This window comes from Etheostoma cragini, chromosome 13 (genome assembly GCF_013103735.1).
Source record: "Etheostoma cragini isolate CJK2018 chromosome 13, CSU_Ecrag_1.0, whole genome shotgun sequence".
In the NCBI taxonomy this organism is placed as follows: domain Eukaryota; kingdom Metazoa; phylum Chordata; class Actinopteri; order Perciformes; family Percidae; genus Etheostoma; species Etheostoma cragini.
The window spans coordinates 22,164,903-22,179,171 of NC_048419.1; the positions used below are offsets into that span (position 1 = coordinate 22,164,903).

General features: G+C 42.4%; 1 protein-coding gene across 2 annotated transcripts in view; it reads right to left on the bottom strand.

The window, feature by feature from the left end:
• The window catches only part of tecta (tectorin alpha), a 49,271-nt gene that overhangs the window by 10,706 nt on the left and 24,296 nt on the right, over nucleotides 1-14,269 (bottom strand). Inside the window, exons 2-14 of one of the 2 annotated variants that reach the window (XM_034889781.1) lie at nucleotides 12,385-12,449; nucleotides 12,155-12,294; nucleotides 11,724-12,011; nucleotides 10,587-10,724; nucleotides 10,307-10,472; nucleotides 9,800-10,212; nucleotides 8,886-9,456; nucleotides 8,180-8,790; nucleotides 7,517-8,087; nucleotides 4,914-5,542; nucleotides 3,499-4,156; nucleotides 2,280-2,479; nucleotides 1,132-1,512 (exon numbers count right to left, since the gene is read on the bottom strand). In XM_034889781.1, coding sequence (XP_034745672.1) covers nucleotides 1,132-1,512; nucleotides 2,280-2,479; nucleotides 3,499-4,156; nucleotides 4,914-5,542; nucleotides 7,517-8,087; nucleotides 8,180-8,790; nucleotides 8,886-9,456; nucleotides 9,800-10,212; nucleotides 10,307-10,472; nucleotides 10,587-10,724; nucleotides 11,724-12,011; nucleotides 12,155-12,294; nucleotides 12,385-12,448 — 4,830 coding nt within the window. In that variant the 5' untranslated portion in view covers nucleotide 12,449. The remainder of the gene's footprint in view (nucleotides 1-1,131; nucleotides 1,513-2,279; nucleotides 2,480-3,498; nucleotides 4,157-4,913; nucleotides 5,543-7,516; nucleotides 8,088-8,179; nucleotides 8,791-8,885; nucleotides 9,457-9,799; nucleotides 10,213-10,306; nucleotides 10,473-10,586; nucleotides 10,725-11,723; nucleotides 12,012-12,154; nucleotides 12,295-12,384; nucleotides 12,450-14,269) is intronic. The other variant, XM_034889785.1, reaches the window with a different exon arrangement.

Sequence of the window (14,269 nt, forward strand, 5' to 3'; positions counted from 1 at the left end):
CGTAATCACCTGGGGCAGGAATGTAGATTTGTGTGTCATCTGCATAAAATGATTTCATTTTCACAAAGGATCACTGAGGGGTAGCATATACCCAAAAAGAAGAGACAGACCAAAGCATAGTTTGTGACAATCTGAGATGGTGCTGTAATTACGCTTCTGATGAATATGACTTGAGCCCATAATCACTAATACCAACACAGTTCTTATGGCAGTTCAGAACATTTTTGCAGTCAATGGCTTACTCAAGTCAAGCAGGATTAAGACTAATTAAGAGCCAAAGTTGAAATCAATCAGCAAGTCATTATCTACCTCAGTGGGTGCACTTTGATTGAAATGATATGGAAACAAGCTTGAACTGGAGGAGCTCTACCAAGCTATTAGTGGGAATTGGTCAATTGGAGTGCAAGTATTGAAGCTTAAAAAGGGAGATTTGAATTGGATCGGAGTGTTTAGTTTCTCAAGGAGATACAAGCATCTTTGACGACAGACGGCACATAACCAGAAGGAAAGTAAGTTTATAATGTCAACAAATAATCTCTTAATAGAAATAGTTGTTATAATAAAGCATTTGACAGAAGCAATACAAGCCTCCCCTTACAAAGGAAATGTTAAATTCATAAGCAATACAACGCACCCCTTAACTCTACAGTTTATACACTTAAAGGTTTTGCAGTTAGAGCCTTTCTTGGTCTATTATGACCAAATGATGATGTTTAATAAACCAGTATCAAGTGTTATCACACACTGATATTTTTCATAGCAAAAGTCTGTTATTAAGAATTAGTAGACTGCAGAAAGCCGCCGGATTCAACCAAGCCATGTGATAAGTAAGGGATAACAAAGAGCGAGGCTGGGTTGTATTCGCTATAACAACCGCTTCGCTCTACATTATCCCTTACATAGACAGTTGATAGTGTTGCTAATGTGGGTTAACGTTTGATGCTTGTAATTTCAGGTTTAGGGGTTTAACATGACTTCCACTGTAGAACTGATCAAGTTCAGAGTCCATGTAATGTAACCAAACTACAGAATAAAAATCATGACAAGTTCAATTAGTAATTTCGAATATTTAGATAGATATTTACATAGAGATGTACTGACAATCTAAGGATGGTCCAACGCTTCTCTCACCTTGACAGTGCTGCCAGAGATGAGTATGTTCTCCTCATTGATGTAAAGGTAGACATGGGAGATGGTGGTGAGGTTGGGTGTGCTCCATTTATCAAAGTTAGCGATGAGCTGGAAGGAGAGGTCAGGCAGCTTGTGACAGTTTGTGGACAGAACGAAGGAGCAGGAGGCCGGGAGCCGCAGTGACGCCCCGTCAAAGGTCCTGAAAACCCCACCGCCAGACGCCACGCAGTGCTGGGAACGCCGCGCAAAGCAGCCCCGCACTCCGTACCGCAGGGTGCACTCTTCCTCTGCTATACAGCGCCTCGGGTCGCACTGGATCAGGTTTCGTCCAATGCACTGGCAGCGTTTGGTACAGTCACTGTTCCAAAACAGCTGCTTGGGCTGAAATAAAGAAAGACATTGGTTTAAACAAAAGCTGAAACAATTACTCAATTAAGTATTTTATAAATGTTGAAAATTGACTTTTTTGAAGCAACATTTCTGTGTTAAAGATTCCCAAATTCCAGTTATCACTTGTGAGAATTTGCTGCTTTTCTTTGTCTTTTTAAATAGTAAAAAATTTCAAAATATTCAGATTTTTTAGAGTATTGGACGATAAAAAAAGCAATCAATTGTGATGAATATTGTTCTATATTTACGCTCAGTCTATAATCAAACTAATGCATAGATTAATGGAAACAAAATAGTCAACAGATTAATCTATAATAAAAATATTCAAACAATTCCACGGTTTTGATGCAAATTTGCAATAATACAAGTTTGGTGTGAAGATTTACCTTTATTGATTGAATGTAGAAAATCTGTCTTAGTTCTTCCATGACATTTCAAATAATTTAATTTCTAAACATGTCAATCATTGAATTAACTTGAAAGACAATCCCCCTACTTAACCTCTGATCTTTCTATGTATGTACTGTATGTATGTTTGTATGTACAATTTATATATGTACAGTATTTATGTGTGTACAGTATGTATGTATGTATGTATATATGTTTGTATGTATATGTTATCTATCTATCCATCCATCCATCCAGTACCAGCCTGATTTCTAACTAATACAAGCCTGATTTAGTGTTTAGGTATGAATAGCCAGCTTTTGCTGTATGTCATTGAGTTTATTCCATGTAGTGCTGGATGTGGGACTGACCTCATAGTACTTGCCGTCAGAGTAGCAGCCACAGTTCTGAGGCAGGATGCAGCTCTTGCCGTTGAGCACGTAGCCCTGGTCACACTGACAGCCCTCCACACAGTCCTGGCTGCAGTCCCTCTGGCCGCGGGCTGGGGCGCACTGGGGCGGGCAAACCGACACACAACTGGAGTAATGGCTGTTAGGTGGACAGCTCTGGACTGGGAGCAGGCAGGTTGGCAAAGGTATTAGCTAACGATTTCACTGACTACATTATGCACATAGGACATTTTCCAGGCTAACTAGATGCTGATTTTCCAGGGGTAAATATTTGTGGATAAGTGTTGATTGGAGTGTCCACTGTTGGGCTCATGTGGCTCTATGGCAGCTGTTTAAAGGAACAGTTTGACAACGAGAAGACCAATGTTAATCTATTACTTGCCTGTAAGTATGGAGCTGGAGTCAGGACGTGGTTAGCCTAGCTTAGCATAAATACAGAAGCAACAGCCAGGCTTCATCCAAAGTTCAAGAATAACCCAAACACCACTGAAGCTCAGTAAGTAACACGTTATCTCATTTGCCTAACTCATGCACACATCAATGTAAAAAAGAAAATGTTTGGTTTTAGGAGGAGTAATGTTATGCAACTATTTCCTGACTTACAGCAGCCGGGTGAAATAACTGTGTGCAGTTACTGTTCTTTATATTACCGTTTCACCTAGTTCACCCAGATAAAAAATAACAAGTCCTCTAACTTACATCTGGTGGTATCTGGTCATTCTGATACCTTTGGCTTTATGTGCCCAGGGTTTGAGATATGCACCTCTCTGCCATAAACCCAATACAACAGAGTTGAATGAAATTAGGTTTGTGGTACTCAATGCACTGACAATTACTCTAATTTTCAACAGTAAAAACATCCTTGTTACTGTAAATAATCCATATAGCTCACTGTCAACAGTTTTGAATGAAAGTACTTTCTACCAAAGAAATAGGACTTTGTTCCTGGAAGGATATTTTGCAGACATTTTTTAACATGGTGAAGCTCAATTGAAAGTTGTTTCACCTCAGTTTTATTGGGCAGGAAGCAGAAATCTCAGAGAAACCTGGACAAATAATACTATCTGCATAAAATAGATGCCACAAAAGGTAAGAACAGATGTGTGTGGAGACATTTGCAGCACTACACACATAATCAAAGTACTTGTTGAAATTCAGGTGAGCCCAGACGTGCACTCACCACATGGTGTGTCGCTCCTCCAGCCGGTAACAGGCACACCTTGGGTCTGACAGGTGCCAGCATATATCTGCAGCCAGTTACAGACTGTATCCTGAGATCCCTGGTCCAAACAGGTGTCCTGCAGACAGCTTTGATAAAAGAATGCTGGCGCCACCTTGCTATGACAACGTGCAAATGAACCTCCTCGATCCACAATTAGCCCGCACAGCCTTACTGCCTCTGGCTCCACAAACACATACAGTCCATTTCCAATGTGGAAACGTATGCCTGTGTCAACTTCATTTGCCCCATTGTCCGTGTCTGTGTTCATATTGGCATCGGTTACCATGAGAGGGGTGTCATTTAGATCGCTGGTCTCTCCCAAGCCACAACGTGGGCAGGAGTCTCCACAGCCCACCTGGCAGAAGGTGTCCCTCTCTGCCCAGGCCATGCCCCAGTCAGTGGTGGTAAGGGTGGGTGGGGATAAGGGCATGCCGTGGCAGAGGCCGCAAGAACTGTTGTAGAGATTGCGAGGCAACGTCAACAAGAGGAGAGTGTTCCAGTCAAAGGCCACCTTCAGGCCAAAATCTGTCTCCAGAATGAGCTGCATGCCCCAGGTGAAGATGTTGACCTTCCCGGGGCCCAGCTTCAGTGGAGGGTACAAACGCTCCTTATTCACCTGAGTGAAGAGAGATTTAATAAAACTGGTTCTAGTTTGAACAGGTTTAACTCTTATGCTAGGATCCACATCAGATGACACATAAACATTCCTACGGAAGCCTTTTTTTAACACCAAGTCATAGTTTGTAATCCAACTGACCTGCCTGTTTTCAAAGTATGTGGGGAAACCCAGGTGATGAGTGGATAACATTAAGACTCACTGAAAGAGCTTCTATGAGATTCTCATTTAATCTAATTTTAAAACAGAGAATGAGACAGAAACAGAGAGAATGAGAAAAGTGTATGTGTGCGCGTGTGTGTGGGTGTGTGTGGGTGTGTGTGTGTGTGTGTGTGTGTGTGTGTGTGTGTGTGTGTGTGTGTGTGTGTGTGTGCACGCACTTGCGTGTAAGCGTTGGGTTATGTGTGTCATTTCTATTCCTCCTCAGATCTTTTAGTCGGTTTGTGAACCCAGTCCAAATGTCGCTCAGGGTCAGGGATTTGTCTGAGCCAAATCCAGCCTGATAAAAGATGCCTATTGAAATTAGATCCACCTTAAGCCAATCAAAGAGGAATTCACCCTCTGCCTAGTTATTCAATCGGCTTGATTAGAAATAACGTGTCCTCACAAATACACAACAACTATGACCTTAAGCGGTCATGCATAAAATGGTGGTATAATCCATATTCCTATTATTATCCTGGTCACAGCTTCTTCTTTATTCAAGGCATTTCCTCATATGAAACAAAATATATAATCACTTGGTTCATTTACTCACTGTGACAGTGTTTTTGTAGCTTCGAGACACTTCAATCTCGTACTCGTAGACCTCCAGAACAAAGCCCCTCACCCAAATTGCTTGGCCTGTGTCCCTTTCCTCATTACGAGCTGCCAATTTAAATTGAGGGAAAGTTCCACTGATGGTTGTGGGGTCCCTGTTCTCTCTGCCACAGCTTGTGGTGGCCATCCTAAGAGAACAAGAGCTCTGCAGCTCAAACGGTACACCACCAAATGGCAGAAAATGTCCATAACCAGCAGCCACACACAGGGCCTCAGTGCGCGGCTGGCAGAAATACAGGCCGTCATTCTCCTGGCAGTACTCCTCAGTGTGACAGGGTGCGAGCTGACAGTATACACTGTTGTCAGAGCCATTGCAGTAGCAGCGCTCCTGGCACTCCCAATCTGTCCAGAAAGTCTGATTAGTGGCAAGCTGGCGTCCGTGGCTCATGCAGCCACAATCACTGCGTGCCACACATAGGCCATCGCGAAGCGCAAAGCCTTCCTCACACTGACACCCCTCCTGGCACGGCAGAGGGCATGGCTCTTCAGGTTCATCTAAGTTGGCACAGGTCAGAGGACAGGCACTGGTGCACTCATCAAAATGACTGTTCTGAGGACATGGAATAGCTGAGACAGAAGAACAAGGTATGAGAAAGCAAGCGAGAAGCATAGGCAACAGGCAAAATCCATATTACAGGAATACTCCACCAAAAACCTTTGTTTTGACTCACAGTAGGATTGAATGGTGGTTTTCATCTCTCCCGTGGACTCACCATGGTTACAATAAATCCCACTGATGACCAGTTTTATGGCAAAAGAAAATGTCTGAGTTCTCAAAACACTACTGAAGTATAATCCACCACTCTAGTGCCATCTGGTATGCTCAGTAGGTGTTTTTAAACCATCATATTTTTGTCAAATAAATACAAAGCTTTTCTTTGTCACTGGCCAAGTTAGCTGTGTACTTTTGTTAGACAAAAAGTTTCATAATGTTGGACACTGACAAAAATAAGCATCTAAGCGACAAACAGTGGCTGAAACAATTTTGGCAATAACATCATTGTTGGGAGCATAAGAAGCATATAAATGGTCAGCTGAGAGGTGAATTACCTGAAGGAGTGATAAGAGAAGTTTCAGTGGACATTTTGAAACTGGGTTGCAGTTTAAATCTGACTTAGAGTAAGACTACAGATGCGGTCTGTGAAGGAGGAAGCCTTAAAGGAGAATTCCAGTCGATTTCAACATTTAGCTCTGTTGTCTATAAATTTAAAGTGCTGTCAGTAGAGAGAAAAACAAAACCAATCGGTGCTGCCTACAATGTGTTATCCTCTTGTCAGAGTTAGCACCCAACAGGCTTTAACAGGGCAAGTTCTAAACATGTTTTTAAGCCTCTAAACATGTTCAAAACATCATTAAAATGGCCTAGCCCTGTGCAGGGATGCCTTCCAATCTCACTGATGTAAAGGTGAAATAAATGCATGAAAGTTGTGCTAATTCAGCTGTGTTTAGTTCTTGTGTTGAGACTGCAGTTAGAGAGCTTAGAAACAGAAAAGAGAAAGAACAAAACATAACTTTATTATTTAATAATTAATTTAAGGACATTTTAATTTAGAAAATGTTTAGAGGCTAACAACACTTTTAAAACTTGCCCTGTTTAAGCCTGTTGGGTGCTAACTCTGGCAGGAGGCTAACACGGTGTAGGCAGCACCAATTGGTGTAGTTTTTCTCTCTACTGACAGCACTCCAAATTTCCAAACAACAGAGCTATGTGTTGGAATCAACCGGAATTCTCCTGATTGGCATTGAATGATAAAGCAGGTTTTTGGTCTAAATAATAGATAAATATTAGCACAACACTGACTATAGAGAACTGGTGAAGAGAAACTTAAGAAGAATACTAGTAGATCTTTTTTTCTTTCCCTTATCAAACACAGGTGTGACAAAGAAATAGTTACATTGCATTTCCATAATTGTTGGAACAGAGCCATTGTCATTAGTATTAGTTCCACTTGTGCTTTTCCTGACCTGACAATTCAAAATGATTGCTGTGAAACAGGGTGGGGGTCAAATTTATTTGGGAACAATAAAGAAACAAGAGTGCTCTGGTACTAGCAATGAATCTAAATTCATGATAGAGAGTAAGCAAAATTACATGTAAAGTGTCAGTTTTGTGTTTCTACAGGGTAAGTATATACTGTATATATATATACGTATATACATCATGGCTTCTTAAAGGGGGGCATGACATAGTTGGTAGCTGTAGAGGAAGTTAAATATGAAAATACTGGTATATTTGTGCATCTACCATAGCAAAAGGAAGTAGAAACAAACTGCTATCAGATATGTGTTGAACAAACAATATGTCTTGTTGCATGTTGTAACACATATGTCACTTGTTTATATGTTAATAAGAAAACGTTTTCAGTTTTCTATGTGTTGCATGTCAACGTTTTTAATAACAACTTACAACATAGTAAGGTAGGTTTAAAGTGTTTAAATACATATTTATTACTTATTGGCAGAGCCACACAGTTGATCTTTTAATCTCATTATGGGTTAGATGCCAGACAGTTCAAATACAGTAAAGATATTTCAACTCACGGCAGTTGGTGACACTCCTCCAAGAAGCAAGCCCTACTTGGGCATCCTGACAGGCCGTGGCATAGGCTTGCAGTGAAGAACACAGGGCTGAACGATTCCCTTCCTTTACACACATGTTATACAAGCAGTTCCTGAAGAACGGTGAGGGGTTCACCACTGCATGACATGCAAGGAATGAACTATTGCCCGGATCATTGATGGTGCCACACATCCAAGGACTCTGGTAGAGACGTAAGTCTGTGCACATTCGATACAGGTCATCGCAGTCACCATTGCAGGTAAGGTCATCAGCAATAGACCGCCAGCCCTCTGTGAACTGTTCAGTAGACTCAGCCAGGCGTCCGTTTGGAAGGCGAAGGTCATCAGTGGTATTGCTATTGAAGACGCCACATAGACCACAAGTAACATTGTAGAAGAGGGTGGAGAGGGAGATGTTGACGAATCCCTGGTGAGAGTACTGGACACGAAGCAGACCGCGGGACTCCACCACCGTAGCATTGCCTGGTGCTCTGTAGATCAGCATTTTCTCCATTGGATGGACATATGGGAGCGCCACTCGGTCACCATTCACCTGGAACACAAAATGTTGTCATAGCCATAGGTTTGCAGGAGCTGCACATAGACAATAAAAAAAGGTTTTTGGTCCGTAGATGAAATTCTAACCTTTACTGTATCAAAATCTATCCCTCCCATCTGAGCTTCCATGTTAGCTACTGTAACCACCACTGGTCTTTTCCAAGTGGGGCCTTTGTTCACCAGCCGCCTGCCCATCTTCACCTCCACCATTGAGCCATTAGCTGGCACTGCGCCACACAGCTTCAGGAGGTAGTAGGAGCTGTCATCTGGGAACAGCAGGAAGGTGCCATCAAAGGAGGTCGTCACCGAGTTTTGGGAGACTGCACACACACCTTCCCTCCGAGGGTAACAACCCAGCAAGCCCACCTCAGCCACACACACCTCCCCCTCCTTGCAGGACTCGTTGAAGCAGGAAACTTCCCCAGCAGAACCGCAGGTGCAGCGGAGGGTACATTCACCTTCTTCACCGCTGGGGCCTGCCCAGAAAGTGTTATTACGGGGGTAATAGAGGCCGTTATGCTCACAGCCACAGTCTTCAAGCTTAACACAACGGCTGCCGCTAAGAACATAGCCTTGGTCACACTGGCAGCCCTCAGTGCAAGGGTGAGCACAATACAGGGGAGAGGTAAGGTCTGAACAGGAGGCTGGGCAGGCACTTGTGCACACTTGGTAATTGCTGAACTCCGGACATGAAAAAGCTGAGAACCGTTAAAAAGAAGAAATTATGTTAGTTGATACAAGTGAATATATGTCAAATAAATTATTTGCATGAATGAATCAAACTGAATCTCACCGCAGAAGCTGCGAGATCTCCAGGATCGTATTGTGACACCGAGGGCCTGACAGGCCAGAGCATAGGCCTGGATGGCCTGGCAGAGAGTGGTGATATTATCCCTGTTGCTGCACATGTCATAAACACAGCTATACACAAAGGCTGTGGGGTCCACTACAGCTCTGCAGTCCCTAAAAGGTCCATCGGTTTTGTTGATGAGCCCACAGTAGTCTGAGCGAAAGTAGAAGGCTTCTACAAGAGGGTCACAGATGCTGCAGTTCTGGGCGCAGCCATCTGTACACCTCCAGTCTGTGTCTTCGGCTCGCCAGCTGCCCCCTAACTCCACTACGCTTTCGGCCAGTGAGCCGTCAGGAAGCACAGGATCATCAGCAGGGTCGTCGTTATAGTTACCACAAAGGCCACAAGTGTTGTTGAAGTAGGAGCTGGGTAGGGAGATGGATGCGTAGTGTTGGCCGTCATAGGTTACCAAGAGTCCAAAGTCTGTTTCTAAAGCAATGGCAACCCCAGACTGGTAAACTCGGACAGCACCAAGCTGGAGTTGGACCGGTAATGTCTTCATCAAGCCGTCCACCTCGACAGAGAAACAGAGGAAAAATTAGAAAATGACCAAATGATGATGATAGAAAACTTTTAATCACAGTTTGAAAAAGTCAATTGTCAATATATGCCGATTTAGAATACTGTCACTTTCTTCTTCTACCGTTATCATGACAAACTTTATATCCTGTATCGTCAGCTTGTACTTTGATATAATGAAAAATCAAGGTTAAAAAAACTCTTCTAAGCTGGTCAAAGATGGACTTCAAATGCAAAGTGTAAATTTAGCCATCTAACTCGAATAAACCAACCAAGAAGCATACACAAAGGCAAATATTGTGATAGTTCCCAATATAAAGGGCTCCGCAGATTCTTACCTGGACCGTTCCAAAACTGCCTTTGGGTAACATGACTCTGTGACCGTACACCTCCACTGTGACATCTCGAAGCCAGGAAACAGAGGCGACCCCACGGTTCTCATTTTTGGCCTCCACGCTGAAAAAAGGCAGCCCTTCCACCTCCCAGCAGGGCCGCGCCAGCAGGTAGGAGCAGGTTCCCTGGAAGTGATAGAGGAAGCCATCGAAGGTGTGGTAATGAGGGTCGCCAAATACCACACAAGTGCTGGTGCGGGTTGGCTGGCAGTAAAAGGCCCCTTCCTGCTGCTCACAGGTCTCCAGCTGCCCGCACGGAGCCTCTTTGCACTGCACCTTGTTGTCAATGTCAAGGCAGCGGCATCGCTGTGAACACTGGTCAGACAGCCAGAAGATTTCCCCTCGTCTGTAAAAACGACCTGGAGATGATGTAGGAAAGACAGAACAGATATTTACAAGTATAGTTGTAAACCTGTGTGGACAGTATTATCAGTGTTTGACGTTTGAACTTGCCATTGTAGCTGCAGCCATTGGCAGGATCTATCAGTTCAGTGTCTACACGGAAAAACCAGCGCCCAGGGGTATTTACATTGGTTGTCTGTTCAATGTTCACCACATCATTTGAGCGTGATCCTGGCAGGTTGAAGAAGTGCCCAATGTCTCCACCATTAAAACCTGACTGAAAAGGGGAGAGGTGTGAGGGATGTGAGGTGAAATGTTCAATCGTATCATTTTTGTGCTGGAAAAGTAATATCAGACGCATGAACTGATCTCAGAGATGTTGTTAGAATACCTGAGCTGTCGTCCCACCCAGTCCTGTTAAAGGATCTCCACCACTGGCTGTTCCTGTGCTCCATGTGATGTCTCCGTAGTTGAACATACTAAAGGATGCCGCGCCGTCTGAGATTAGTACAGCTTGGAATGTGTTCACCTTTTAATCAAACAAGAGGATTAAGATAGTTTCAAAAAGAGAAAAACATACATAACATACAAAAAAAGAGGAATCCTTTCAACATTCAACTGATGTCTCACTTTCAACGAATGTCTGACTTGCAGACAGCCGATTCCCTAAACTGCATTTGAGAACCCAGTTGTTTGTTCATTGTACATTGACCAGTAAAAATGTAATATGTGGAATTTTAAAATTGCACTAGGCAAATGTCTGACTAAATTTTATTCTGTAGATCTGGTCACTTATGACAATCTTTTATCATGAGGCAAATTGAAACAAGACAATATATTGTTGGGAAATATGATCAAGATTTGATCAAAAGGGCTTGCGGTTTAATTATGGTGTTGGTCGTTTGCAGATCAAAACTTGTCTAGGTGTCTACATACAGTAAGTCAAAACAAGGCTACTTGTGGTTGTAAAAGTTTCTGTTTAATATCTGGCTAAGATATAACAATGTAGTTGTAGAATGTGCCTCACATGGAATTGTCATTGGAACGCTCAGAACACAAAAGTTATTTGTAAATAGATGTCTAAAAACATTCACAAATGTGTCCCAAACTAATAAATGTTTTTGGACAAGCAAATCATCAACTAAATGCTTACTCGGACAGAAGAGAGGTACAGTGTGTCTGTGATGTTATTATCCTAGCTTAGCAAAAAGACTCGACACAGGGGTAACATCCAGCTAAAGTGAAACAAACACAGCTCCAAAAAACTTGATTCCATCATATATAGCAAATATTAGATAGCTTACAATTATAGTTTACAGTTGCGGTGTAAAAAAAGTTAGATACTAAGTAAAAGATGGTGTTCTGTAGGTTTCCTTTCAACAATCTGGACAAGACAAAAACAAGACAGCTTTGAAAATGTTGGAAGACATGTTTGTATTGTTGGAGGCTAGAACTTGCTAAGCTAGGCTCAACACTGTTGCTGTGGAAATGTGTGACCAAGATTATTCATGCAAGATTTGGACTTTACCGGGGTTGTCTGACTTCCTCCATAAAAGGTGACTTGGTGCCATGTTGTAATAAAGACCCAGGTGGCTGTGAAGGTGGGCATGTTTTTGAAGTACTTCCGGACATCTTGTGTTGCCCTTTCCAGTATTTCAGGTTCGGTGGTCTCTCGGTAGAACACATCTCCGCGGATGCCGTTGTGCACATCTGCCCAAAGTGGAGCGATGAATGATCTGCTGTCACTCAGGGGGAAAGCCTCTGGTGTGAACTGGCTAACCTGCACGTTAAAGGAGATCACACCATTGTTGTTCACCTGTGGACAGAACAGAGAACGGATAGGGTTGTAGTTCACCATCATAAGCTATAATATAAACCTTTTACATCCCAATAAAGTATTTGAAGAATACTGTCATTCTGTGCAATAATAAGAGTTTGAGAGTTTTTATCAAGGCTTACATAGATGGAACGGTAGGGGACATTGAAGAAAATGAATTGAATGAGCAATATAATTTCAGTAGAACTCCCATCATCCATCTTTGGAGTCTCTAGATCCCTATGGCTGGGTCCATATGGATACAGGATGTCCTGAGTACTATCTATAACCAGAATAATGCACAAGAGATGATTAAAATTGACTTTCCTCCACCCTAAAAGATGAATGAATCAATGTGGAGGATGTCTCTTACCTCCCGTCTGCACAAAGATGCTGAAGAGGTGGAGCAGAATGACTGGACAGCCTGGCCTGACCATTCTGAAAAAACAGATGAGACACAATGTCAACAGTGTTTTGCTTATTAAGTTACAGTACCACTATCTGAGCAACTGTTAAATTATCTGCCTTGCATTTTCCTTAAAGCTAATTAGAAATACCGGCAGACATGAGTCATAGGACAACTTCTCATAAACAGGGCCCTTAGACAAAGTGGAGAGGAGGGAGAACCATCAAACCAACGTCACGTTACTTCTTTAAGATCAGGCTCCCAGGTCTCCCCTGAGGAGCACTGAAAAGGCTCCATTATGCATGCCAGAACAATGTGTCAGGATCACATTTTCCTTACGGTCCCATGTGAGCCGGCAACAGTGGACTACGGGCCTCTCTGTGCCTTGGTTTCCTGCAGCTGACCGAATTGGTCCGCTCTGCTCCAGTGTCTCAGTGTCTGAAGCCGTGAGGCTGCTTAGGACCTCATTACCACTTCTGTTTGGGATCCATCCATGCCTTGTTGGCTGAAGGGAGAGAAGTGTAAACACTGGGGCACTAATGGCTTTAAGTGAGTAGGTTTGAATTGCTGAGGTCCTTGCAGTGGCCCTTTGTAGCTTTTCAGTGCTTGGCTTGGCAAACGTGCCAATGGCAAAGTAGAATGTACAGCCAAGTGGGCAGGTTATCCCATCACCACATAGCATTTAAGCTTAACTGTTAATATATTTGAATAAAAATGTAAAGGTTTTGTACTGTACATTCAATGAATTAAACATGAACGAGCCTTTACATCACAACCAACTTTACCAATAAGTTAAAACTGGTCCCGTTTGGATATGAACTTGTGAATCATTCTGCCTTCCTCCATGTGCCTTCTCGTCTGTTACTGTGGTACTTTGGACTCGTGACCTGTCACAATTTTAAATTCCCCACCAAGATCCTACCATATATTTTGCATCAACCATCGGTAATGGCGGAGGACACGAGCACGACCTACAACTGTTGTAATAACCTTGGTACTACAACTGTTGATTTGTTACCAGATCTTAAAACGAGAAATTAACTGTTATGGTATCATACGTGCTTGACTTATCAAACATAATAATAGACATTTTGTAGATGTGACCGGCTAGGTGGCCCGCTAGCTACCAGCCTGTCAGCGTTATCACAGCAAAGTAATACCAGTGATTGACCGCTACAGGAGCTCTGATGTCTCTGTAATGTTTTAAACATAATTCCCTTTGGAAGAAACCTTTTAGTTTCAGGGTCAAATTCTAACATTTGGTGCTGGTCGGGCAGGTTTCACTGAAGGTAAAGGTATGGGTTCATATTTTTAAGATAAGATAAGAAGCCTTTATTGACATTATATTACAATGAACACAACAAAATGACGAGTGCCCCTCCCAGTGGTGCATAAAAGAATTATTAGTAATTTTACATTGTGCAATAGGACTGTCTCAGTGTAGTTTTGGCTTCTTAAATGTACATGAAGCGACACACAAAATACTGTTGATTGAACCTCAACATGTTTTTATGTTTAATTATTCATACACATTACAGTGAGGACAACCTGTGTATTGTCAATGCCATTGAAAGCTCAGAAAAAGCTTGTAAGTGGACCTTTGAGTTGAGATTATTTTGTCACACAACAGATGTGAAGCGTAATCACCAAAGCCTGGCTGAGCTGGTGAAGCCTAGAAGACTTGTTAAAAATACTGATCAATGTCATTCACAAATCTATTTTTTATTGTTTTATGTTTTAAATACATACAATCTATCATTTGAAAACTGGACGTACAATTTATTTGAGGTCAATTTGAAGCTTCTGTCAGCTTTTCTCTCTAATGTGTGAATTCTATTCATCTTGATGCTAA